This window comes from Juglans regia, chromosome 1 (genome assembly GCF_001411555.2).
Source record: "Juglans regia cultivar Chandler chromosome 1, Walnut 2.0, whole genome shotgun sequence".
Taxonomy (NCBI): Eukaryota; Viridiplantae; Streptophyta; class Magnoliopsida; order Fagales; family Juglandaceae; genus Juglans; species Juglans regia.
Window position 1 is genome coordinate 10,677,700 of NC_049901.1, and position 25,809 is coordinate 10,703,508.

Consider the following 25,809-nt stretch of genomic DNA (forward strand, 5'->3'; position numbering starts at 1 on the left):
ATCATATCATACTATAAAAATGTTGGTGACGGATTGTTATTTATGTGGTTGTAGGGGAACGGTCTAGAAGATGATAAAAACGACAAAGGAAAAAATAAAAGAAAAAAATGCAGCCTTTTATATTATTATTATTATTATGAAGAATTTTATTCATCAGTTACTATTCACTTCAACATCTTACACTTATAAATTTTTTTATAGAATGTATAAATATTTTTTATAATTGTGTGAGATATTTTTATAAGATGTGTAATAATAAATAGTGATTAATGAGAATAATTTTAATATTATTATTATTATTATATTGCTTAAAAAATGTAAATAATGTTAAAACTAATGCACTTTGGTGGGTGCTTTACTTTTAAAGTTAACACGGGTTGAAGTTCTTAAAAAAAAAAAAGGAAATTACTGAGAATGGATGTTTTTTCACCCATTGTTTTTGTTTTGTAGGTCTTAAAGTCAAACACCGAAAGTAAGTAATGGCTAATGCAGAGCTGGAGTCGGTTCCTAAAATCTTTCTTGTCTGAATTATCAGCTGGCGTCAATCTTTTACTAACAGATTACTGCTTGTTTGGGGAGGTTTGTACTTGCAACTCCAACAGCGATTCAAACTAGGAAGAGAATATGTATTATATGTTACTCCTTTTAAAACTTGCAATTTTAACTCTAGTTGTGTCTTTTGGTTTCTCTAAGAAAAACAAAAATCGAATCTCCCTCTCCCTCTCCCTCTCCCATGTATCAAAAATATGTGTTGCCTCTAGTTATGACCAAATATAGAAGATTGCATTAAGGTAGCCAAGCCAAGCCAAGCCAACCAAGCTTCTCAATTCTCATTTGGGGCCCAAATGAGTCTCATTGCCACAATTTCTGGTGTAATCTACCACCATATATCTCTTCGTTTTCTCATTTATTCTATTATTTATATTGATCGTTTTGCTTGTTTTCAAGGGCTCTAGAACTTAGATTTATTTATGCCAGCTTACTGTTGTTTATCGCCCCCAAACCTCCCTCTATAATAGTAAAAACAAATACCAACAGTTGTGATCACGATAAGCACATGCAAGTTTTTTGATGACGTGGAACCCTAGCAAGGCAGGATCCTTCACAAAAACCAAATCCTAGTGTGTTACAAAATCTTAGATGTCTGACTCTACAACTCAAAACTTATGTAAGTGAAAAATACATTTGTCGAGTTCAATACATTTTAGTCAATACTTGAACCGTCAAGATCGAGTTGACTATGAGCTTAATAATGCATAGAAGTCGTTGCCCAGCTGCAGCTAAGTATATTTGTATATGTATAGAATATTCGAGCCTCGACCACCTCGTAGGCTAAGCTGGTTCTTCATCACTGCTATAGATAGATCATAAGATGGCCGCAATGATTCCAAACAAAAGAAACTTGGTCATCGTATACAGACAAATGCATCGCATTTTCCATGTTCTTCTACACACTAATTTCATCGTAGAGACACGAGTCCTCTTCGATTTCATCAAAGAAAATATCGAATCTCCACCTGTAATCGACCTTCTACTGCGCCAATAGGCTAGTGTTTTCTTTCTTTTTTTTTAGAGACGGTCTCTACTGTTCTCAGATTCTTCTATGATTGAGTGCTGTGCTGTGATTTCACTTTCAGAGAGAGTCATTCACCGTCCATCCCAACCAAACAAACAATGAATTGAGCTTCAAATTTGTCAAGACTTTCAAAACCTCAGATAATTGATATTTGAAACATTCCATGCTTAATTCTCCACCATATCTCATGTCCACAACAGCAAACCCACAACAATCCAAGATTTATAAACCCAAAATAATAACTTTATTGTTACTTCACATTAGGGTTGTCCCCAAAACCGATGCAAGCACATGATAATGCGATTTCGTATTAGAAAAGTCTTCTCGCAAGCAAGTTCGCACACTAAATCGTGCATCAATATTAATATATAAGGCATTCATTTAATGAACAATATAAATTGGAGATGAAAATAATTTTTATACGATAGAGGACATTTTCTTCTCTAAAAAAACAAATTAATTAAAAAAACCATATCAGCGTTAGTACGCGATTTTGTGCACAAAACTGTTTATACCTAGCAAAACTCATTTGTCCTTAAAATTTCTTTGAATTATAATAATGCCATTGATATAAAATGCAAATTGTCTTTGAGATCGACGGAAAAATTCTCTCCCTCGTTTCTTCACTCCTTATCCGATGGAGTAACAGTAGTTAAGTCCTCCATCACCGTCAACCTCTTCCACCATCGTCGACTTCCTAGTGCATAAGCTTCTTCCCTATCCGACAGAAAACAGTTTGATTTTTTCTTCATTTATGGGCTACAACATTTTGAATGATAACAGTTTGATTTTTTTTCTTCATTTCTAGCATATTTATAGTTTAGAAAACAAGTGAGTGAGCCTTTCCAAGTGAGCCTAAAAGCAAATACTTGATGGACAAAACAAAAACCCACCATCCAGTTGTAGTCCTTTCACTCCCCAAATCCCATTTTTCAAGCCATCAACCAAAAATTCAAAGAGAACGTAAATAATACAGTAATTCAACTGAAATTGTTACCTTGTTTGTTGAGGAATGGGCCAACACTAGGGGTCGGTCCGGTCCAAACCGGTCGATAACTCCAAAACCAGCCTATACCAATCGGAATCCAATTCTGGTTTTTTATCTTTTAGGACCGGACCGGTCTCCTTCACTATCTTATATATTTTAAATTAATTTTTTAATATCATATATAATATTTTTTATATTATATATATAATATGTATAATAATATAAATTATAATTATATATAAGATAATATTATTATAATTTATAACATAAAATTTTAATCTTAAACATAAAAATTTATTTGATCATATGTTTTAAACATAATTAATAACATTTTATGGCCTAATAAATTCTTAACATATTCTTTTTAATAAATACATAATATATTAGTAATATTAATATACATTAGTATATTAATTACATTTTACTTTAATTAATTAGTATACTAATAACGTATATTAATTGTATTTTATGCCCTAATAATAATACTATTAAAATTGAAAAACCGAGCCAAACCTATAAAATCAAAAAAATCGATTTAGGAAAGTAATCGGTGCATAATCGATTTTTGAAAATACATAACCAGTACATACCGATTCGGATCCTAAATTTTTGTCCAAAATTAAACCGGACTGATTACATCCATAGCCAATTGCGTAACCATAATCAAGCAAACTAATTATTTACATTTTTTTTAGTTTCTTTTCTCCACACGATGTTATAAATCGATTGCGTAGCCATAAACCTATCGAATGCAAAGAAACGGACTAGAAACCAATAAAGAAACAACAATTAAACCTAACATAAGCAGCAACTACAAATAACAGCAATAACAAAATGAAAACGTTTCTGTGCTAATTCATTAAAGAACTCATCTACAAGCTCACATTGGGAGGCAAAACCCAAAAAAAAAACTTTAAGCCAAATTGTTAATATCATAGACTAGAACGAAATTCTATCATATGACCATGGCTTTAAAACTGTCTAAAGAGAGTTGGTGCTGGAAAAAAAAATAGGATATCCTTTGATTCCTAATTTTGCCAACGAATTGATAGATCTCATGAGACCGACCAACATCTCAAAAACCAATCAAGAGACCAATTGATTCCATTCTACAACCTTTCTAGATCTACTGCAGATAAAAATTGAGAACCACACCAATCTGTTCCCTAAGAACCTGATACATTGAAATTCCGATGCAACTTCTAAGAGTTAAAAAACTTCTCACCCATGGAACCAACACATCCACCTAAAGGTGCATTCAAAAAACTAGATTACCAGCCACCCCCACCTTAAAGAGTTAATTAGAAACCAATGACCATTCAAATAATAAAATCCAGTTATATGAAAAACAATTGGCCATTAATCAACAAAACGAGTAAATGCTACCATTCCTGTATATAATAATAGATAAATACACATGAATTTAAGTCAATCAAATTCCTTTAAAGGAAATAATAGTCGATAACAACTAAATAGCCTGAATGCGTTAAGCTATAACAAACCCACATATAAACTTATCATTAAGTCCTCACCAATTAATACGGAAATTTATACTCACAACGAATCATAAAAAATGATATGCACACATGTTGCAACAAGCACCATACATAGCCAATACTATAGCGAAAACAGTTCATAATATTTCTTTCTTATTAAAAAATAGTTGAGGCCAAGAGTCATAGGATTATACACTTACTTACAAAAAACTCGTAGTGCAAATTATAATCTCAGTCATACCTGCAACACTGTATAACTTGCACTATGACTTTTGGGAGATTAATAAGATCTATTCATGCACAGCATCACCTAACTTCATGAGCGGCTAAAGGTCCTCACCTAGAATGAAGATCCATAGAGAATGTATATTTAGATTGACCCGATCACGGACTCCAACCGTAAAGTATCCCAAATAAACTTTATAATAATAACAAACTGTAGAAGCTTAATTCCGAGTGACATCATTTTTTATAGTAGTGCCCAGAGATATCATTTGCAGAAGCACAATCTTAAAAACAAAAAACGAATCTAACAAGAAATATCCAGTAATAAAACTTGACAACGAAGTGACAAAAGCATGCTGTTTAAAGAGAATAAACATCTAGAAATCGAAACGCAAGCACATTATCAAAATCAGATCAAGTCCAGAACATACTCGAGAAATTGTAATTAAATAACTAGTCATCAAATAATCAACACGCCCAACACTCAACGAAAAGAGACAAATTCACTAAAGTCGCTTCAAAACAATGGCGGAAACAACGAGGCTTAATAGAACACACATAACAACATAAGCAAATCATACTAATCAACAAAATACATGCCACAATCCAATGATACTAAGCGGATCGTGGAAAACTACCGCAAAACCAACAGTCTCAAGGAAATTGGAAAAGAACCGAAGCACATAAGACCCATAATATGGTATAATCTCAACATTACGAAATAAACCCATTAGAAATGTAATCCAAACAGGTTTCGCAGTGGTTCACAAAACTTCAGATTAAAACGAAAATATTCCTGAAGACAGTTACTAAGATACTTGATAAAAAGAAAAACTGTCTTGTTAATAAACAAAATATAGACTATCATGAAAAGACAACAGGAAAAGAAATAAATCCAACTCCTAAAAAAAGGCCAGAAATGACACCGTTCCAATTCAAAATCTGAGCTTGGTAAAGAACCACCTATTCTTCCCAGACTTGAAGCGCTCCTCGAGCCTCTTCTTGGTCTCCTTGGCGGCCGTGACCTTCTTATCCCTGGACTGGAGGGACTCGGCAGAGACAATGTCCTTGAGATCCACATCGAGGGTATAGCGCGTGGGCATCAGGTGCTGGAAGTTTACAAGCTTTATGAAGGCCTTGACGCGGGACTTCTTGGCCGTCTTCTTGGTGGAGTCCTTGCGGATGACTTTGCTCGGATACTTGCCGATCCCGGCGACCAAACAGTGACCATAGGGGCGGTCCCGGGTGCCCTCGTCGAAGGCCCTCACAATCACCGCCTTGCGGCCAGCGTACCGGCCCTGAAGGAGTATCACCGCCTTGTTTGGCTTCAGGAATTTCACCATTTTCCCCCCCGGCAAGCGTTTCTTGCTCTCAAGCTCACAGACTCTCTCGCCCCCGCTATGCAATACCTCTTAAGAGGAAGAGAGAATGATATCCCATATATATGCATATCGATAATAAAACCCTAGCTCTTGGTGGCTCTAGGGTTACTACATAGTGGGCCTTGGGCCGGAAACACTGGACCGTCTCTCTTTTTATTTTTTTTTATTTTTTTTATTTTTAAGAATTGGAATAGGTTAGGATGCAAAAAAATATTTTATCTCATCTAATTTAATTATTACAATTTTTTTAAGTTTTCACATAAAATATAATAAAAAATTTAATTTTTTTAAATTTTAAAATAATAATAATATTAAAAAATAGAGTAATTTTATACAGCATAATATTATCCTATTTTGATCATATTAAGTGGTATGTGGCACATTCATCACTATTAAATGATAAAGAAGTATGAAATAAATAATTATTTAATGGTGATAAATATGTTACATCATACTTAGTGAGATGAAAGTGGGATGATAGGATGATGTATAGAATTTTCCTAAAAAATAATATTTTAAAAATATTTTATTCAACTTTTAACTTTCATCTCTACTCACTATCCAAACCTCCCATAAGAGAAATTAGACGGTCAATATGACTTCTTAATGAGGAATTATATGCATCATCCATTATTCACTTTCACACGTTACACTTCTATAGCTTTTTTCTATAATGTGAGAGTGTTTTTTATAAGATGTGTGAGTATTTTTTATAGGGTGTGGAGTGTGAGATAGTAAATAGTAACTGATGAAAAGAATTTTTCTTTCTTAATATTATCAATTTTATTAGCAACCGCTTATGTCATTTCTTGTCTGATTAAGACATCTATGTAATAGCCTGAATTTTTACGAAAAACTCTACTTAAAAATATCTAAATATGTGAGAAAAGTACAAATAAATAGAAAATAAGAGAATTTGGTAATTTGGTTATAATTAGTAGAGATGTAGAGGAATCATGAAAACCGGCCAACACCGACTCAAACCAGCTACCAGAGCACGGAACCGATCGAAACTGATAGAGAACCGATCAGCCTGCGGCAGGAATTAAGCAAAATCGACGTCGGCCGGCTCGGTCCCGATATGACCCAAGGAAAAACCGCTCGACCGGCCAACATCAGCTATATTTCTTTTTTTTTTTTTTTATCAAATATATGTATATGAAACGATGTTGGTTCACTTAAATGAGTGAAACAACGTCGTTTTGGAGGAGTAATAATAATTTAATATATATATATATAAACATTATAATATTACAACCAAACATAATCAAATAAAAATATATAAGTTAGACACTAGTTGGAAGGGTTTAATTATTCCTAACAAGCCCGATTGGCCTGTCGTGCAACCCAAATGCCAAACCCAAACAATTGAGCATTGGGCGAACTCCTCGTGAAGACCACAGACCACGATAACAACCTCCATCATACATGGGATAAAGGACCTTCCCAAGGGACGAAGAACTTTACTCCCGTATTCTATAAGAAATATCACCCAACTCATTTGACTTAGGTATTGAAAGTGTTTCTATACACTCTAGGTCTTTTCTCTTCAAGAAAATATATTCACAACTATGAATTGTGTAACCGTCACGTAATTGTTTTGAAAAAAGTTAATAAAACATTATATCCACATGAAAAAAATTAACTTTTTAATAGTGGACTCCACTCTTTCTCAAAGCGATTATACGGTATTTACGCATTTTACGATTATATGTAGAATTACTCTTTCTTTCCTTTCCAAATAAGCCTAGGGGCGGGATAAATCTCCTTGTGAGTTTAAAGTTCAGACAAATGATGTTCACAAAAATGACATGTTAAGATAAATTGTTGGACTAAGTAACTACGTACTTTATAAGTAAAGGACCGAGTCCAGTAGCAAGAATGTGCTGATAATGTTCTTGTTCTTGGTCCTAATTAGCAACTTATCATTTTTTTTTCTCTTTAGTAGCACTTCAATTGCTACGACAGCAACAGATAGCAATTAAAAAAAAAAACTGTTTTCGGTTCTTTGATTTCTAACCGAAAATCATAGTCATTACCCACTATCAGCATGCTTGTTAATCACCTCTGTCCTTTACTTAATCAACATGGCCTAGACATAGACATAAGTCAGCAATCATACACGATCTGAGGGAGCTCATTTTTTTTTTTTTTTACTCAATACTGTGAAAGATGCTTCAACTAGTTCTGAGAGTAAAAGGCATTAATCAACATGGCCTTGTGAGTTTACCCAAAACAACTTTTTGATACTGTGCTGCTAAAATGCCCATTTGCAGATCTTATGTTTTTTATTTTTCCCTTTGTGTTTTTGGACCCATTTGTGTTTTTTTCCTTGATTCATGAAGTTTTAGCTGCTACCAGTTGTAACACATGTGGTTCTTGTAGTTGATCATTATGGGCAAGCCCTAGGTTCCCAGCTGCAATTGAGTAAGAAATAATGGTAGAAAAGAGAGAAATTTGTGACAAGTTGGTGTTATATGGCATTGGTCAACTTCTTGTTTGAATGATTTTTGACAAATGGAAGCATGAAGCAAAGTCAGGATTTAGTAGGTTGTTTAATAAGACTGAATTGAGCATAGAAAAAAATTGGTATGTATGTCAGCTACAAGCAACATGCATGTACCCACATGACATGAGAGATCATGGCTCATGCAACTGTGAACTGCTTGATTATTTGCGTTGTAATAATAATCACATTATTGATGAGAGAAATAGGTGATTAGTCATGTCACATAGAGAAATAGTGATTGATGGCTATGTTAACAGGACAGGCTTTCTCTTTCTTTCTTTCTTTTTTTTTTTTTTTTTTCTTTATGTTATTTATACAATTAGAATGTAACATTAATTGAGTGACTTCGAGGACCAAAATCCTCAGCAGCTCATCTTTAGTAACCAAATGGGAGCCTAACATAGAGTGCAACTCTGCAAACATCGAGTACCTTTGTAACGATAATGTCAAAATTAAAATAAAACTTTATATACGCGTGCCGAATAAGATGAATTTTCTTGTTCTAAAAGATTGATAAATATTCCCTAGATGGGAAAAGGGAAATATCACACTGAGCGTATGTCACCTCCTACCACAAATCCGACAATAAGTCCATCAACCCAGGTATTTAAAATAGTATTTGAAATTCAATGTAACTGTTTAATTTTATGTCTATATCTTTTACTTTAGTTTTGGTTCGTTGGGTTTATATCTTAAGTGATATCGACACCATTTTATCCACATTTCTCAACACCTCTTACCCCAAATCCATCAAATATTCCAGCAACTCAGGTATTCAGAATATTAGTTCAAGTTCATTTAAATGTTCTATTAATGTCTATTTTTTTACTTTAGTTTTGGTTCATTGTCCTAACCGGTTTATATCTTTGGCAATACCAACACCATCTTATCCACATTTCTAAACACATCATACCACAAATCCATCAAATATTCCAGCAACCCCGGTATTTAGAATATTAATTCAAGTTCGTTTAACTGTTTTATTAATGTCTATATTTCTTTTATTTTATTTTTGGTTGGTTTATATCTTAGGTGATACCAACACCATTTTATTTGGATTTCACAAACTACATATATGTTTGCCATACACCATTGCCAATGCCACATGACCACCTTTTGTTCCTTGCTTGATGCCAACCCATCTTTTGTTCCTTGTCCTGATGCCAACCCATCTGCATGGACTAGTCAGGTTATGAGTTTGTTCTTTAAGTTGTATGTTTATTTTTTACCATGTTTATATTGATTTAAACATGGATTTTTATTATTGTAAACTGTAAGAAAATGTTGTGTCCCCAATTGACTCTTCAATTAGCCCTCTGATTGGTATACAAATTGCAACCTCAAGCCATGTAGAAGAAGTTCAGGAGGCCATACATGACTCCAAGGAGATTGAAACTTTGTATATGCCCTCTAATCGTAATATTGCTCAATCCAAAGATGACAGTGACAATGACGATGCCCTCTTGTGCAAGAAGCAGCTGGGTTTGAGAAATTGTCATTCTCAGGAAAAAAAATATTGTCATAATTACATTGACAAGACACATCACCTGAAACTTGGGAAATGTGGCACTGAAACCCTTTGAGAGTTTTTTGCTAGGATGTAGTACAAAAATGATGATTTTTTTGCATTAATGGATTTGGATGATGAGTGCAAGCTGAGAAATCTTTTTTGGGCAGGTGCACGAGGTAGGGCAGCCTACAAATACTTTGGTGATGTCGTTACATTTGACACCACATATTTGAAAAATAGGTATGGGATGTTATTTGCATCGTTTGTGGGTATAAACCACCATGGTCAGTCAATCATTTTGGGCGCAAGATTGATTATTAGTGAGGATACAGAAACATTTATATGGTTATTTCAGACTTGGCTGACTTGTATGGATGGTAAAGTTTCAAGGGTTATTATCACAGACCACGATAGAGTAATGAAAATTGTGATGGCTATTATATTTCCTAATACCCGACATAGATTTTATTTGTGGCACATATTAAAAAAAGTTCCTGAGAAGCTCGGTTCTCATAATGCATACAAAACCAGGTTGAAGAGTCAGTTGCTAAAATGTGTGTATGACTCTCAAATAATTGAGGAGTTTGAGAATTGTTGGAAAGTGTTAATTACGACGTACAATTTACAGGAGCATGCCTAGTTGGAGATTGATCGAAACTTTTAGCAGCATTATTGTTTGGTAATGAGAATGATATATTTTTTGGTTTTATTAAGGGATTTGATAATTATTTGTAGTCAATGGATCATTCTAGGAAAATGATAGTATGACTCATAAATATGCCCACCAAATATACTCACTCATATATTTTAATTTTTTTTTAATGATTAAGAAAATAACTATTAGTTTTTGTATATTTTTCATTTTTTTTAATGATTAAGAATGTTTAAAAAACGCTTAAAAGAAGAAGAAGAAAAAAAAAAAAAAAAAAACATTTGCATTGGTGTGCATGTTTAGGGTGCACACTAACGTTGTCCATCATTCTATATAGGGCTAAGCAAAAATCTGGAAATTCAACTCTACCTCGACTCCAACTCCGACTCTAATATTATACATATTTTTATAAAAACATATGTACTTTTTTTATATATTAATTATATATTTTTTATACAACTATAACTTATATAGTTAGTTAAATACTAGTATGAACAAATATACCTAAAATAATACAATTATACTATAATATAAATTAACTAATAATAATTTAGTATCTGTAAACAACGTACTATTATTACCATGTAACACTAATGTATAATAACATGTAATACTAATATACAATAACAAATGTATAATAACATTTAATACTAATGTATTATGTATAAACACAAATGTATAAATTTATAATAACATGTAATACTAATGTATAACAACAATAGTTTAATAAAATGTACTAGTAATGTATAATAATCAATATATAATAACATTTAACACTAATATATAAACATTAATGTATAATAACATGTAATACTAAAGTATAATAACATGTAATAGTAATGTATAAGCACAGAGGCACTAATGTCTAATTACATGTAATACTAATGTATAATAATATATTAACATGTATACTAATATATAATAATACTAATATAATAACATATAATACTGAGTCTAGTATATCATTAAGTTAGAAATAAGTTAAAAACTAATATAATAATATGTAGTTAATCACTATGGTACAAGTCTATAGACTATAATAGGAATATGTTAAGGATAATGATAGACTTATTACCTTCCTATCACTCATTTACTACTCCATAGTGTATTTGAAATTTTTATTATTTTCTTTTAAGTATTTTTTTTAACATCATTAATAACATTAAAAAAAATATACAACTTCACTAATACTTACTTTCTTAACCATTAAGTAAAAATTAAAAATTAAAAAAATAAAGGAAGTAGTAAAGGGTGGTAGGAGGGTAGTAAGTCTATTATTATCCATAAGTTAGACACTAGTAGTCTAGTATAGTACAAGTATAACAAGTTAATAACATGTATACTATTAGTATAACAATATGTAATTGTCTACAATCAATACTATAGTACAAGTACAAATACTAACAATGTATTTAAACCCTATTGTACAAGTCTATTTACAATAATGCATAATTAGATTATGGAGTTATAGTACATGCAATACCAATGTATAATAACACTAGTATTATAATTCTATTTCAATTTTAGATAATATAGTACAAGTCGATTAAAATAATAATTTTTATTAATCAATATTGACAATTAAGTTGAGTGATTGAAAAAATTATAAAAACCATAAATAGAATGATAAGTTAATAATATATAATTAGCCACTATAGTATGATAAAATGTTAAAAGTATAATATGATAACATATAATTAATATCTAATAATAATCAATACTAAAAATTATAAAAATCATAAATAAAAATACTTAGGGTTAGAAACTTAAAAACCTAAACCAAAGATCAAAATTAAAATAAAATTTAGTGTTTTAAAACATAGGATTTAGTTTAGGATTTAGGGGGGAAAAAGCCCAAAACACTGAAAACAGAGAGAAAAAATGGGGGTTAGAAGCTCAAAAGGACCAAAATCGAAGCAGACCAGCCCAAAAGGTGAAACCCAGTCCAAATTAAGCCAAAACGGCATCATTTTACTATAAAATGGTGTCGTTTTGGCTTAATTTTTAGCCTTTCTACTTTCCCTGCAAAACAGAGTCGTTCTTTTTATCTTAATATGTTATCTTAAACCCCTCCCCCAATGACCTTAGTCTCCCTCAGTCCCTCATTGTTTAAAAAAAAAAAACCCTAGCCATCTCTTCTCTCGTCGTCAAAACACCGTCCTTCGAATACCCATTTGACTTAGACCCTTATGAACCCTCACTCCCTCAGTTTCTAACTTTCCTTAAAAAAACTCTAGCCTCCTACCCGTCGCTCGCCTCTCAGTCTCTTCATCCGTCTTGCAGACATCAAGAAGACCCTTTGCCTCTTGATCCATGTCTCTTAAGTCTCAATCTATGTCAATTTTTTTCGGTTTTTTTTATAATCTGTTTTTATATATGCATTTTGGTTTTATTTTTTTCGATGATTTCGGTGATTGGGTGGTTCATGGTTGCTAGTTGTGATATGTGATGGGTTGTTTGTGATCTGTGAGTGGGTGTTGTGAATCTTGTGTTCTCAGATCTGTGATTTGGTGATGGGTGATTGTAGCTCCGACTCAACTCCGATTTCGACTTCAACTTGGCGGAGCGAAGTCTACAAAGGCCGGAGTCAGAGTCATAGTCGTTATTAGGGCATACCAACTTCAATTGAATAGATGCTCAGCCCTAATCCTATAGAGGCTTACTATCATGATAACAAATTAATACTAGTGGTAATAAGAAAAAAAAAATGTGATTTTTTTTATTAAGAGATGTTAGTGCTACGTAGAACTCTCAAATCTAATGGTACGACTCATATGGCTAATTAGAAGCGAGAGCAAGTTTTTACCCTTCTTCTTCATAGAGAGAGAGAGAGAGAGAGAGAGAGAGAATGCAATTCAAAACAGATTTGTTACTTTGTAATTCTCTCTAAAGATGGTCCTGATCCCGCAAAACTTAAGGGACTTCACTCCGTCTATCTTCCAACTAATTCCTATTATAATCATGTCAATTGTGTTATTAAAACTTATTTTGTTGTTCAGATATTTTGGTGTTCAGATAAGATTTTGAAAGTCGCATCAAGCTTTATAATATTTAATTTCATTCTTTGAAGTTTGGATGCCTCATTGAATAAAAAATGGAGTGCTGTTGTTTCCACTTTTCAGCGAAAAAATACTCATTATTAAGGTCCATGCATTACTCCATTATTAAGTAGAATGATAAGTTGATAACATATAATTAGACACCATAGTATGATAAAATGTTAAATTATAATATGATAACACATAATTAATATATAATAATAATCAATACTAACAATTATAAAAACCATAAATAAAAATACTTAGGGTTAGAAACTTAAAAACCTAAAACAAAGATTAAAATAAAAATAAAATTTAGTGTTTTAAAAAATAGGATTTAGTTTAGGATTTAGGGAGAAAAAAGCCAAAAACAAGGAAAACAGAGGGAAAACATTGGGTTTAGAAACTCAACAGGGCCAAAAATCGAAGCAGACCAGCCCAAAAGGCAAAACCCAGCCCAAATTAAGCTGAAACGATGTCTTTTTACTATAAAATGGTTCTGTTTTGGATGAATTTTTTAGTCTTTCTACTTCCCCAACAGAACATCGTCCTTTTTTTTTTTTTTTTTCAATCTTAATATGTTATCTAAAACCCCACCCCCCTCATCCCTCGTCGTTTCGAAAAAGAAACCCTATCCTTCAGGCTCCAACTCCTCTGACTCCAACCCTTATGAATTCTCACTCCCTCAGTTTCTAACTTTCCTTTAAAAAAACCCTAGCCTCTAGCCCATCGCCCGTCGCCCGTCGCTCGCCTCTCAATCTCTTCCTCTGCCATGTAGACATCAAGAAGACCCTCTGCCTCTCGATCCATGTCTCTCGAGTCTCGATCTGTGTCAATTTTTTTTGGATTTTTTGTTTTTTGCTTTTAATCCGATATTACATATGCATTTTGGTTTTATTTTTTTGGATGATTTCGGTGATTGGATAGTTCATGGTTGCTGGTTGTGATTTGTGATTGGGTGTTGTGAATCTTGTGTTCTAAGATCTGTGTTTTAGTGTTAGGTGGTTGTAAATCCAACTCCACTCCGATTTCGACTCCAACTTGGTGGAGCAGAATCTACAAGGGTCGGAGTCGAAGTCGGTATTAGGCCATACCGACTTCAATTGAATCAATACTCAGCCCTAATTCTATAAATGCTTACTATCATGATAACAAATTAATACTGATGGTAATAAAAAATATATATATATATGAATTTTTTAATATGACACGGCAGTGTCACGTGGAACTCTCAATTCTAATAGTACGACTCAGATGGCCAAGTAGCAGTGAGAGCAACTTTTTACCCATCTTCTTGAGAGAGAGAGAGAGATAAAGAGAATGCAATTCAAAACGGATTTGTTACTTTGTAATTCTCTCTAAGAGCAGCACTACACTTACCGAAAATATGTGTCGAATGTGTTTCTCGAAAAGCACATTTTACTTTTTTATTTTTTTTCTTTTTTGATGTATTTTTTTAATCATCATAAATATTTAAAATTAAAAAAAATCACAATATCATCAAAAAAATATTTTCTTAATCACTAAGTTAAGGAAAAAAAAAAACCCTCATTCGTGACACTTTTTACGTCATTTCTCTTCTCTTTAAAGATGGTCCTGATCCCACAAAACTTAAGGGACTTTCACTCCGTCTATCTTGCAAATAATTCCTATTATAATCATGTCAACTTTGTTATTAAAACTTATTTTGGTGTTCAGATATTTTGGTGCTCAGATAAGATTTTGAAAGTCGCATCAAGCTTTATAATATTCAATTTCATTCTTTGAAGTTTGGATGCCTCATTGAATAAGAAAAGGAGTGCTGTTGTTTTCAATTTTCAGCGAAAAAATACTCATTATTAAGGTCCATGCATTACTCCATTATTAAATACCCAGAATAATAAAAACCCTTTGGTGACTGCGAAGAGATAAGATCAATGATCTGTCCTCATATCTATCCCCACCAAAAATTCATTGGATTAGTTAACACTACATGATATCACTTTCTTCAAGTGGTCACACCCAAACAAAGAGATATCTGCTAGATGATCATGATCAGGAACCTCTCGATCGTGTGGTGTCCAAAAATAAATAAATAAATAAATAAAGAAAAAAGACGCCCATGTGTTTTCCATGAGTTTGACTTGAAAGTCTGTTTATTAACAAATCTGAAAACATTATAAGGTAGATAATTAGCGTATTTAGACAAAGTAATATTAAGACGATCGAGTGATCTCTTCAAAGTCCTTTTGTAATATTACAATTTACACCCCTTTTTTTAGTTATCTACAAAAGAATATTAGGTAGTAGATCAAGACGCAACAAGTAGACATGACTGGTCGATTTGTCGATCCATATATTCAGGTTAGACATCATGTTTTCCAGCTTGGATCTCATGTGTAGAATCTATCTATGTACAGTACCATTTTATCTGCAGAGTACTGAATAAAACGTGCTCCTTTTCCTTTTCATTCAAGCACCCAAGTTCTAACCCAATGCAATCAGTTTGTTTTGTAGACTGTTAGGTCGGATGTTTTCATATATATATATATATATATATATATATAGATGAGGCGCCCCTTTATGTATCAAGATAATTACCATTCCTCTATAGGTCGTTTAAAAATACTGCAAAGAAAGTTGAATTGCAAGATGATTGTTTTAATGGAGCCTTTCCAGAATTTTGTTAAAGCTCAATCATACATGCGGACTCTTCATTTTGATAATGTAATTTCTAATGAAGAAGTTGGTGGGAAAATATGGGTCTTGTGGATGAATGATTTAAATGTACAGATTATGCGGATGACCTCACAGTTTTTGTCTCTAAGGATAGTTGAGGGTCAATTTCAATTTTTGGGTAATTTTATTTATGCAAAGTGTAATATGATGGATAGGCGGGTTCTATGGGAGGATTTGAGGTGGCATAGTATAAATAATGATCCTTATTTGTTTGCTGGCGATTTTAATATTATTCGTACAAATTTGGAAAGATAGGGTGGTCGTCCTAGGCCAATAGCGGCGATGGATGATTTTAACCAATGGATCCATGAGAGTGGTTTAATTGATTTAAGTGCACAAGGTAGTAATTTTTCTTGGTGTAATGGCCAGAGTGGTTTAGCTAGAGCTTGGGCGAAGCTGGATCGTGTTTTATTGGATGCAAATTTATTGTCTTTGTTCCCTACGGTGTCTTGTTCGTACTTATCAAGGACGACTTCGGACCATTGCCCTATGTTGGTTGAATTTTTTAAGGATACTTATTCCTATGGTCATCCTCCATTTAGATTTCAGCAAATGTGGGTTGAGCATCCAGAATTTATTGGTTTTATAAAGCAGGTGTGGGATGTGCCGGTGATTGGGACGGGGCTTGTCATTCTTGCTTGTAAGATTAAAAAGGTGAAAGTAGCTCTTCATGAATGGAATAAGCGAGTGTTTGGTAGGACTAATACCCATATTGAATCTTTGGAAGTGAAGGTTGAGAGTCTGGAAGGTTGTCTACAAAGAAAGTGGGATATTGATGCCGAGAGGGAGCTTGTGCTGGCTTCGGATGAATTAAATTTTTGGAGACATAGGGAAGATATCATATTAGCTTAAATGGCTAAAATAAAATGGAATATGGAAGGTGATCGTAATTCAAAATTTTTTCATGTATGGTTAGCTAATAAACGACGTAAAAGAATCAAAGGGATGAGAACTCAGGATGGGGTAGAGCTTAACTCGCCAGAAGAAATTCATAATGGAGCTATTGAGTATTTTGCGGATTTTCTTAAAAATACTAACCAGTCACGAGTACTTCCGGATTTATCAGATTTGATTTCACCAGTTATTAATGTTGAGGATTGTACATGTCTTTGTCGTACCCCTTCATTGGATGAAGTAAAGGAGGCTCTTTCTTCGATTCCTATAAACAGTTCTCCTGGGTCAGATGGTTTTGGAGCAGGTTTTTTTAAAACTTGTTGGGAGGTGATTAAGACGGATGTCTTCGCAGCCGTTTCTGAATTTTTTATTTTCAAAAAGGTTCCGAGGTTCTTTTTGGCTTCTTTTATTGTGCTAATTCCGAAGACAGATGTGCCTACTTGTTTTGACAAATTTAGGCCTATAAGTCTGTGTTCGGTTTTTTATAAAATTTGTTCAAAAATTATAGTAAATCGTCTGGCAAATTATCTTCCCAAATTAATATCTCTTGAACAATGAGCCTTTATACCTGGGAGGAATATTTTTGAGAATATTAGTATTACTCAGGAAATGGTTCATTCCTTGAATAAGGACACTCATGGAGGAAATATTATGATTAAAGTTGATATGGCTAAAGCATACGATCGAGTAGATTGGAATTTTTTGTTGGAGGTTTTTCGTTGTTTTGGATTCTCCCTTTCTTTTTGTGATTTAATCCGTGCTTGCATTTCGAATATTTGGTATTCTGTTTTGCTTAATGGAACGATGAGAGGTTTCTTCCAAGGTGGTCGTGGATTACATCAGGGGGACCCATTATCGCCTTATCTTTTTATTATTATTCAGGAAGTCTTTTCTCGTCTTTTGAAGCAGAGTGTGTCATCACATAAGATTGGTAATTTCTCCCAACCTAGAGGTACTCCTCAGATCTCACACCTTATGTACGCAGATGATATTGTGATTTTTTTGAATGGGGGAAAAAAATCTGTTAAGGAACTTTTGTTGGTTTTTGAAAAGTATGAAGCATGGTCGGGTCAGATGATTAATAAAGAGAAAACAGCCATATATTTTTCTTCAAAAATTTCTATTGCTCGTAAGAGAGCCCTAAAAAGACTGACAGGGTTCTCAGAAGGTTCCTTTCCCTTTAAATATCTAGGGGTTCCGATTATATTGGGGCGTCTAAAGCATGTGCATTTGGAGGAAATGGTTAACAAAGTTTGGAAAAAAATTAGTGGTTGGAAAATGAAGATACTTTCATCAGGTGGCCGTCTAATACTTCTTCGACACGTGCTTTCTAGTATGGCTTTACATTTATTTGATGTTTTGCAAGTTCCTCAATCAATTATTAAAGCTCTAAATCGTATGATGAGTACATTTTTTTGGGGGGAGGTTAATGGTAAAAGTAAAAAAAAGTGGGTGTCGTAGGAAAATATTTGTAAGCCAGAAAAGGAAGGGGGCCTAGGATTGCGTAAATTAGAGGACATGCAAAAAGCATTGCATATGCGGCTTGCATGGAATTTAATTCAGGGTAAATCCTTATGGGCAAATTTTTTTAAAGGAAAATATGTGGGATCTTCTCCTTGGTCTCTCATTGATACTAAAAAAGGTTCTAGATTTTGGAAAATGATTATGAAGAGTATTCCCGATGTGCTTAATAATTCAAGATGGAAAGTGAGGGAGGGGAATATTTTTTTCTGGTATGATAAATGGAAAGATAGGGGTCCTTTATTGGAGGAGGTCCAGATGGTGGGGAATCCACGGATTACAGTAAAGGAGTGTATGCTGAATAATAGTTGGGATATGGACCTTTTGATTTCTTTAGTTGGTCAAGAGAATGTTGACGATATTGTTGAAGCTTTGGCCGGTTGTAAGAAGGGTTCGGACGTGTTAATCTGGACTAAACATGAGTGGAAATTTTTCTACTAAATCAGCATGGGATTGTATTAGAATTAGAGGTTCTACTTTGGATTGGCATCCATGGATATGGCATAGGTTGTTGCCTCTTAAAATTTCGGTTTTTATGTGGAGGGCATGGAACATAGTTTTGAGTGTTAATGATAGTCTTAGAAGGATTGGGGTCCCGATTGTCTCTCGTTGTGATTGCTGTGAAGAAGGTAAGTATGAGGACCAAAACCATGTTTTGTTTGGAGGAGAGTTTGCATTTAATATATGGTGTTATTGTGCTAATATTTTTGGTTTATCTCTTGGTCATACTTGGATGGAGACAGTGACGGCTTGGTTAAGACGTGCGTCAACTGATTCTCAAGTGGGGATTCTTGTGGGGTTACTTCCATCGATTATTAGTTGGCATCTTTGGCGTAGAAGATGCACTACCCGCATGGAGGGGCGGATTCAATCTGTTAGTGCGGTTTGGCAAATGAACAAAAATTGGATGAGCTCTTGTAGCCATGATATGAAAAAGGTAAAAAAATGTTCTATGTATGATCTTCAGATTTTACATGCTTTGCATATTCCTTCTAAAGCCCCCGTGAGGCAATTTATTAAAATTGTGACTTGGCAAAAACCTGCTCCAGGGTGGTTTAAATTGAATACAGATGGTAGTAGTTTAGGAAATCCAAGACCTTCGGGGGTGGGTGGTATTATTAGAAATAATCAGGGTCACTTGGTTCATGCTTTTAATTCTTATATTGGTTTTGGTTCCAATAATAGAGTTGAATTGTTAGCATTGCTGCGGGGTCTTAAAGCTTGTAAAAATCTAGGGATTATTTTTGTGGAAATAGAATTAGACTCTCAAGTGGTAATCTCTTGGTGGAATAGGCGAAGATGTGGCATATGGTATTTGGAAGATTTCTGGGAGGATACTCTTGCTCTTATGGATTCGATGGTTTGCACAGTTAGGCATGTTTATAGGGAAGGTAATAAAGTTGCTAACTGGTTGGCTCGGAGTGGGGCAGCTGGTCTTAATATGGATTGGAATATAGCTGGAGAATTGCCTAGGGTCCCTCGAGGTTTACTTCAGTTGGATAAACTTGGGTTACCTTCTTTAAGGTGCTGTCAGAATTAAGAATCTGGTTCTATTTGGTTGTTGTGTTGGTTTGGTTAGATTTTATTGTATATGTTTGTTGTGCTAATGGTTTTTTTGCAGGTGAGGAGGTTGTTTTTATAATTTTCTCTAGATATTCTAGGTTTTTTTTAATATCTGGTTTCGGATTTTTATATTGTAACGCCAGGTATTGGTATGTAACCACGATTTTCCTCCGCCATAAGTGAGGGTTTATTAATATAATCGGCACGGGATCACTCGTGGACAGGTGATTCTCGGCTCTTCATCAAAAAAAAAAAACTCATCATGATATGATCATGTGCACGCTGTACGTTTAACTTCACCAGAAGAGAGAGAGAGAGCAAAAATGGAATCATTTTGCAATATATCTATTGCATTATTATCAAAATAACAATAACAGTATCACCAATATATCGAAAAGAATACAACACTAAAAGGAAATCATCACTCGTGATAATTACAGTGCAAGGATAACTCTGTCAAGGCAAGAACATGACAATTATCCAATCGCATGGTCCATTCTTCACACAAGAATGATCCAAGTTCCGTATTGATTAAAAAAAAAAAAAAAACAAATAAAACAACAATGGTTTCTAGAATTTTTAATATTGCTAGCTCTCGATTCTGATGATCAGAAGCATGCATCAAGTACACAACAGCAACACAAGGCAGCACAACTGCGCAGTAAACAGATGGACAAATCGTAATGTCACTCATTTATCCAAAAATATAACTCAATATTAATAATAACAAAACGATGAACAAATAAATTAGAAATAAATCAGAGAGATATAAAGAACTGCTTACCATCCCTTCCAGAACCCTTCACCCCTTGACTTGGTTTCCACTGGGCCGTGAGGAGGATTCTGAGAGTCATCTTTTGTAGGATAACCAGCCGGTGGTGGTACCACATAAGGACCTTGTGCAGCATAAGGACCTTGTGCAGCTGTAGATGGAGGTGGAGGATATGGAACAGAAGATTGGCCAATTAATTAATAGGCAAATTAATTTATATTAATGGAAAAAACGAATTAAGCAAGTGATCATATTGGGTACTACTGCAAGGAGACCCATAACAAGATCATAATTGTATATATAAGTATATTATATATTTGATGTCAATATATGGTATTAGACTCATGACCAAGGAGGAAATTATAGTCTTATTGAATTAAATGTATACAAACATATATTGAAATTACATAGGGAGTTAGTTAATTATTTAAGTTTCATGTGGAAATTAATTCACGTGTTTGAATTAGTAGTTGATCATATGATCTCATCTAAACAGTAACCATATATACGTTTATCTTCTAACAAAATCAAACCTACTTGCTTTCGGTGGATGCAGATTATAGAAATCAAGTCTAAAACTCCATGCACTTATTTAGAGGTGTAGACCTATATTATAACATATGACTAAACGGTGCTAGAAAATCCCAGGAGATCGATCTAAGACATGCGCACACACACACACATGACATGACATCCAACATCAACACAAACAAGAAGAACTTAAAACATGGTATTCACTAATTACCTGCAGGCTCACTTGTAGTATTCATCTTTGAGCAAAAGGTTATGATCGTAAAAACAAACGAAAGATGTGTGTATGCGTAAGAAAGAGATGGGAAGGGATAGATGGAGTAGTTTGGAGGGAATGAAAGGGTTTATATAGAAACTAGAAAGGGATAGGATGGAGTGGTTGCTTCTGGGAAGACGGCGACACCGCGTGGGTATGAATACAAATGACCGCCGTGACAGTGGCGAAGACTCAAGAAAAATGACAACGAAGCAAACAGATGCTTATTTGTATGTATTCATTTGTCTTGCTTACGTGTGGTCAGTGACCGGTCCTTGTCGGTAACCTGCCCGGTATCAACACCTGCCCCGCCCCCTCCATTTTATCTTTATTTTTCGGTTACGTTTTCCTTTGTTAACGAGTCACGAAACTTAAAAATAGAAAGAAAAGAATAACTTTTGGATTTGAACTTTTCTTTTCGATACGTATTTCTTACGCAAGCGCGTTCGAATTGCAACATTAATTAACGAAGAAGAAAGATACTTCCTCAGCTTCTTTCCGGTTTTTGGGGCCAAGAAGATGGGGGGGTGTTCATAGTAACATATGGTATCTGTATCTTTGACGCAAGCTGTCAATATTCTCAAAGAGATTTGTTTAACTAATACTTCATTGATTGAATATAAAAAAAAAACCATTTTCCGAACAATCTTTGATAATATGTAAAGTAGAAGGCCTTGTCCAAAAAGCTTTTGGGGGTTAAAACTAAAAGCATGCTACTGTTCTTACACACTATAACAGAGACAGGGTACAATATGACTGATTCATGAGAAAAAAAGAGAGAATTTCATTCCCAAATCTTGAATATAACCAGATAATATATAAAAGTTTAATAAATCACATGGCAAAATAGACCATTTAAGTCCATACATCTCCGAAAAAAGGAAGCCTCTATTGACAGAAATTGCAACTGCCCTCAAGTGTAAGGTTACACCAAGTCATCAAGGTCCGATCAACTGCCAAAGCTAAAATACTTTGGTCCCTCATACCACCATCCATAGTTGTGCACGGCGGGGAAGCACCCACAGCCTGATGCAGTGGGAAAATGGCATTAGAAAACCACCTCCTGTTTTGAAGGCCACTACCTGGGTAGATACTGCTGTACATCCATTTTCTTATCAATCATAGCATTGTCTATCTCTTGCCAGATGGTTCATCGATATCCATGAATTCACCAGTTACCCTAAACAAGCACATGAATGTTGCCACCATTAACACTAAATCATCATATAACATAAATACTAGGAGAGCATATAGAATTGAGGGCACGATATTACAGGAAATATAAATGTGTGATTGTCCCCAAGAGTCAATAAGGATTATGCACGAGAACTTGCAGACAGATTGTTCTCTTTGTTATTCAAGATCATTGAGTACATAAAAAAAAGGATCATTGACTACATGATTTTGTAAACAAGATTGATGCACACGTTTCAGAAGCTACATATCCAAGTTTTTCCCCACAAAAAGGATTGACCATCTCAAAAGAACAAGTTCGACAATTCTACAATTGAAGACACTTAAAAAGCAACTATCCTTTTCTCAAATTAAAACCATATCCACAATCATCCTTTTAAATATTAATGATTGTGCGTACTCGAGCTAGGTCTTCAAATCATTCATTTGAAAAAAACTCTATTTCAAGGGAGGCAGTGGGGATTCAAATTTCCCTGGGGGAAAGGAAGTTGTCAAGTTGATCATGGATTATCAATAAGAACGGGAAAAAGCAGAATATTTTATGGAAGAACGAGCCTACTTAGAAATGAAATTCGGAAATTTCATTTTTCACCCCAAAACTACCACCCGATTTAAAATTACACTCTAAACCATTAGATATTATAGGACCCGAAACTACTTTTCAAATGAATTGTTTTAAATGCCCTCACTAAATTTGTAGCTTGAGATACAAAATTGGTAGCTTGAGATACAAAATTGTTGGCTTTGGTAATTTGTGGTATAATTTGAAAAAAATGGTGGTAGTTTAAAAATGAAATTAACCTCATATAAAATTATCTATGCCAAACCAAGCTAGTTGATAAATAAATAAATAAATAAATAAATAATAATAAAAAAACCAGCTTTGCATTTAATAAACAATCATAACTTTAATTGAGTTACAAGAATCGAGTTCAAACTGTTTATCAAACAGCTTGGTTCATTGGCAACTCCATCCATGAGACTAAAGAGTAGATTTTAAAAGCATACCTATTATAACACAAGAAGGCATCACCTATCGTTCCAGCAACCTTATTCCGAACCTTCCGAACACAAATCTGTAAATACAGCTCAAAAAAGTTAACATACGTATTTCCATCTATAACAACAAAAATAACAACAACAATCACAATGACCACAAAAGTATCACTCACTTGTACTTGATCAATAGGTCCAGCCTCAGGATCTCGATTACGATGAACTACGATCCCATTGTCACATTTGTTTATGAAGTGTGCACTTCCACTTATATCATACATATTAGGCGGACCCCCAACCCAATGGTGCAACTGTGAACCAAGGGGAGAAATTAGAACAAAAGAGATAGATACTCTGGAGCAAACTTACTTACAAAAAAAAAGAAGATACTCTGGAGCAAACCAAAGGTCATCGTGACCAACCTGTCTAGGATGTGCCACGAACCAAACATGACAGGCATGGTGTTGAGCAAAACGTTTGACTTTGGTAAGCATCTGACTGACATACTCAGTCTCAGTCCTATAATAAAGATTTTGTAATGGTAATAAACTTTAAATACAGGCATCCAACACATGAATGTTCAGGCAGAATAGCAAGTGTGAGGAGAAATATCATTACAGATTTTATGTTCACTTGATACTTTTAAAGGGGACCACTCCTGTTTCTTCTCCTAAACAACACACTAGCTACAAAGAACAGCAACACCAGCCGAGAGAAAACAACCACCATTCTGAAGATGCTAAAGAACCATTTCACTTGTTACCACATTGGTTGCCCATGCAAATATGGCAGATGAGAACTTGGCCAAAACGTTGGAGTCAAAGCATCATACTTTTGGGTATGAGATATGCTATACACTACTGTCTTCTCAGTCTTATCCTATTGTGCTGAAGTGGCATTGCCCATTAAACATTGAATTTTTTTTCTTAAAAGAGTTGATCCAAGGGTTATGGATAGTGTCACATCAGCACAATAGGATATAAATAGGATATGAGTGTAGTATAGCATTTTCCTTTGGGCATAGGTATATGGGAGAAAGTATCATAGGAGATAAAGATTTCATCCTGTAAACTGGGAAGAGTGAGACCCATAAACAATTCGAGGTATCTTCTAAAGAAGTATGATCTCCAAGTTACTTCTTCAGGACCCTAAGTTTCTTCCCCTGTCAAGCCAAAAATTTAAGTCATTTATAATTACACCAAAGCCAATGAAACAAAGGGTTTCCCTTCATCTCTGCAGATGCAATGTTTGGAGCTGTTAAGCTCAGCTCAGTGACCATTTAGACTTGGAACTTTAGTAAAACAAAACTGCCTTTCTTCAAGCTTGGTTTGATTGCTACATGGATGGCTCATGAACTGTTTAACCTCTGCTTGATAACAGAATGAAGAAGAATTCTGGGGACTTTTTTTTTTTTTTTTTATACGTAAAAGATAAAGAATTCTGGGGACTGTTAAACGCAACATGTCTTTTACCTGATTAAACCCCAAACCAGTGTAATGCACCCACATCACATGGGTCAAGTAAATCATCAGCTTTTTTCCAAGGGCATGTGAGCCGTAAAAATTGTTTGCACCTAAGGGTTAGAATCTTAAAACTAGGGGGAGCATACCCTCAAAACCAAGACCTTTACCACTTGAGCCAACTCGTAGGGGTTGACCTGGAGAAAATCATTATTAATTACTGACACCTACATTCAGGTCCATGATACCCAGGACGATAATAGACCTCTTGGCCAATTGGAAAGGTTATATGGCAGTCCATAAATTTTAACATGGAAAATGGTCCCTATCTGTCTGGTGTGGAGTATTTAGAAGGAAAAGAATGATAGAAATTTTTAGAATCGTGAGCGAATTATGAAGAAACTTGAAACTTTTGTTTTTCAATGCTTTGTTCCTTTAGCAGCTTCTATAGAATGGGCTGAGTTTTCCTGATATTATTCTCCTTTTCCATATCTACATAAGGGTTTCGGGCCCATAGTTTAATAGTTT

At 34.2% G+C, this 25,809-nt stretch overlaps 5 protein-coding genes across 5 annotated transcripts; 2 read left to right on the top strand and 3 right to left on the bottom strand.

The window, feature by feature from the left end:
• Positions 1 to 4,965: 4,965 nt before the first annotated feature.
• Positions 4,966 to 5,713, bottom strand: LOC108996394 (60S ribosomal protein L27). Its single transcript, XM_018972277.2, has one exon. It carries the CDS (start codon positions 5,626 to 5,628, stop codon positions 5,221 to 5,223), a length of 408 nt encoding a protein of 135 aa, XP_018827822.1. The 5' UTR covers positions 5,629 to 5,713; the 3' UTR covers positions 4,966 to 5,220.
• A 10,663-nt stretch (positions 5,714 to 16,376) lies between these two features.
• On the top strand, positions 16,377 to 16,946 carry LOC108996125. Its single transcript, XM_018971893.1, has one exon. The coding sequence runs from the start codon at positions 16,377 to 16,379 to the stop codon at positions 16,944 to 16,946; it is 570 nt and encodes a 189-aa protein (XP_018827438.1).
• Positions 16,947 to 17,039: 93 nt separating this feature from the next.
• On the top strand, positions 17,040 to 20,756 carry LOC118348292. The gene is made up of 3 exons (XM_035689677.1): positions 17,040 to 17,292; positions 19,559 to 19,900; positions 20,665 to 20,756. Exons 1-3 carry the CDS (start codon positions 17,040 to 17,042, stop codon positions 20,754 to 20,756), a joined length of 687 nt encoding a protein of 228 aa, XP_035545570.1.
• A 96-nt stretch (positions 20,757 to 20,852) lies between these two features.
• Positions 20,853 to 21,800, bottom strand: LOC108996413 (cysteine-rich and transmembrane domain-containing protein PCC1-like). The gene is made up of 2 exons (XM_018972304.2): positions 21,590 to 21,800; positions 20,853 to 20,995 (listed from the first exon to the last, which is right to left on the bottom strand). Exons 1-2 carry the CDS (start codon positions 21,612 to 21,614, stop codon positions 20,853 to 20,855), a joined length of 168 nt encoding a protein of 55 aa, XP_018827849.1. The 5' UTR covers positions 21,615 to 21,800.
• Positions 21,801 to 22,395: 595 nt separating this feature from the next.
• On the bottom strand, positions 22,396 to 24,367 carry LOC118347889 (twinkle homolog protein, chloroplastic/mitochondrial-like). The gene is made up of 4 exons (XM_035687954.1): positions 24,244 to 24,367; positions 23,998 to 24,132; positions 23,834 to 23,901; positions 22,396 to 22,811 (listed from the first exon to the last, which is right to left on the bottom strand). The coding sequence occupies exons 1-4, from the start codon at positions 24,313 to 24,315 to the stop codon at positions 22,763 to 22,765; spliced, it is 324 nt and encodes a 107-aa protein (XP_035543847.1). The 5' UTR covers positions 24,316 to 24,367; the 3' UTR covers positions 22,396 to 22,762.
• Between the last annotated feature and the right edge of the window lie 1,442 nt (positions 24,368 to 25,809).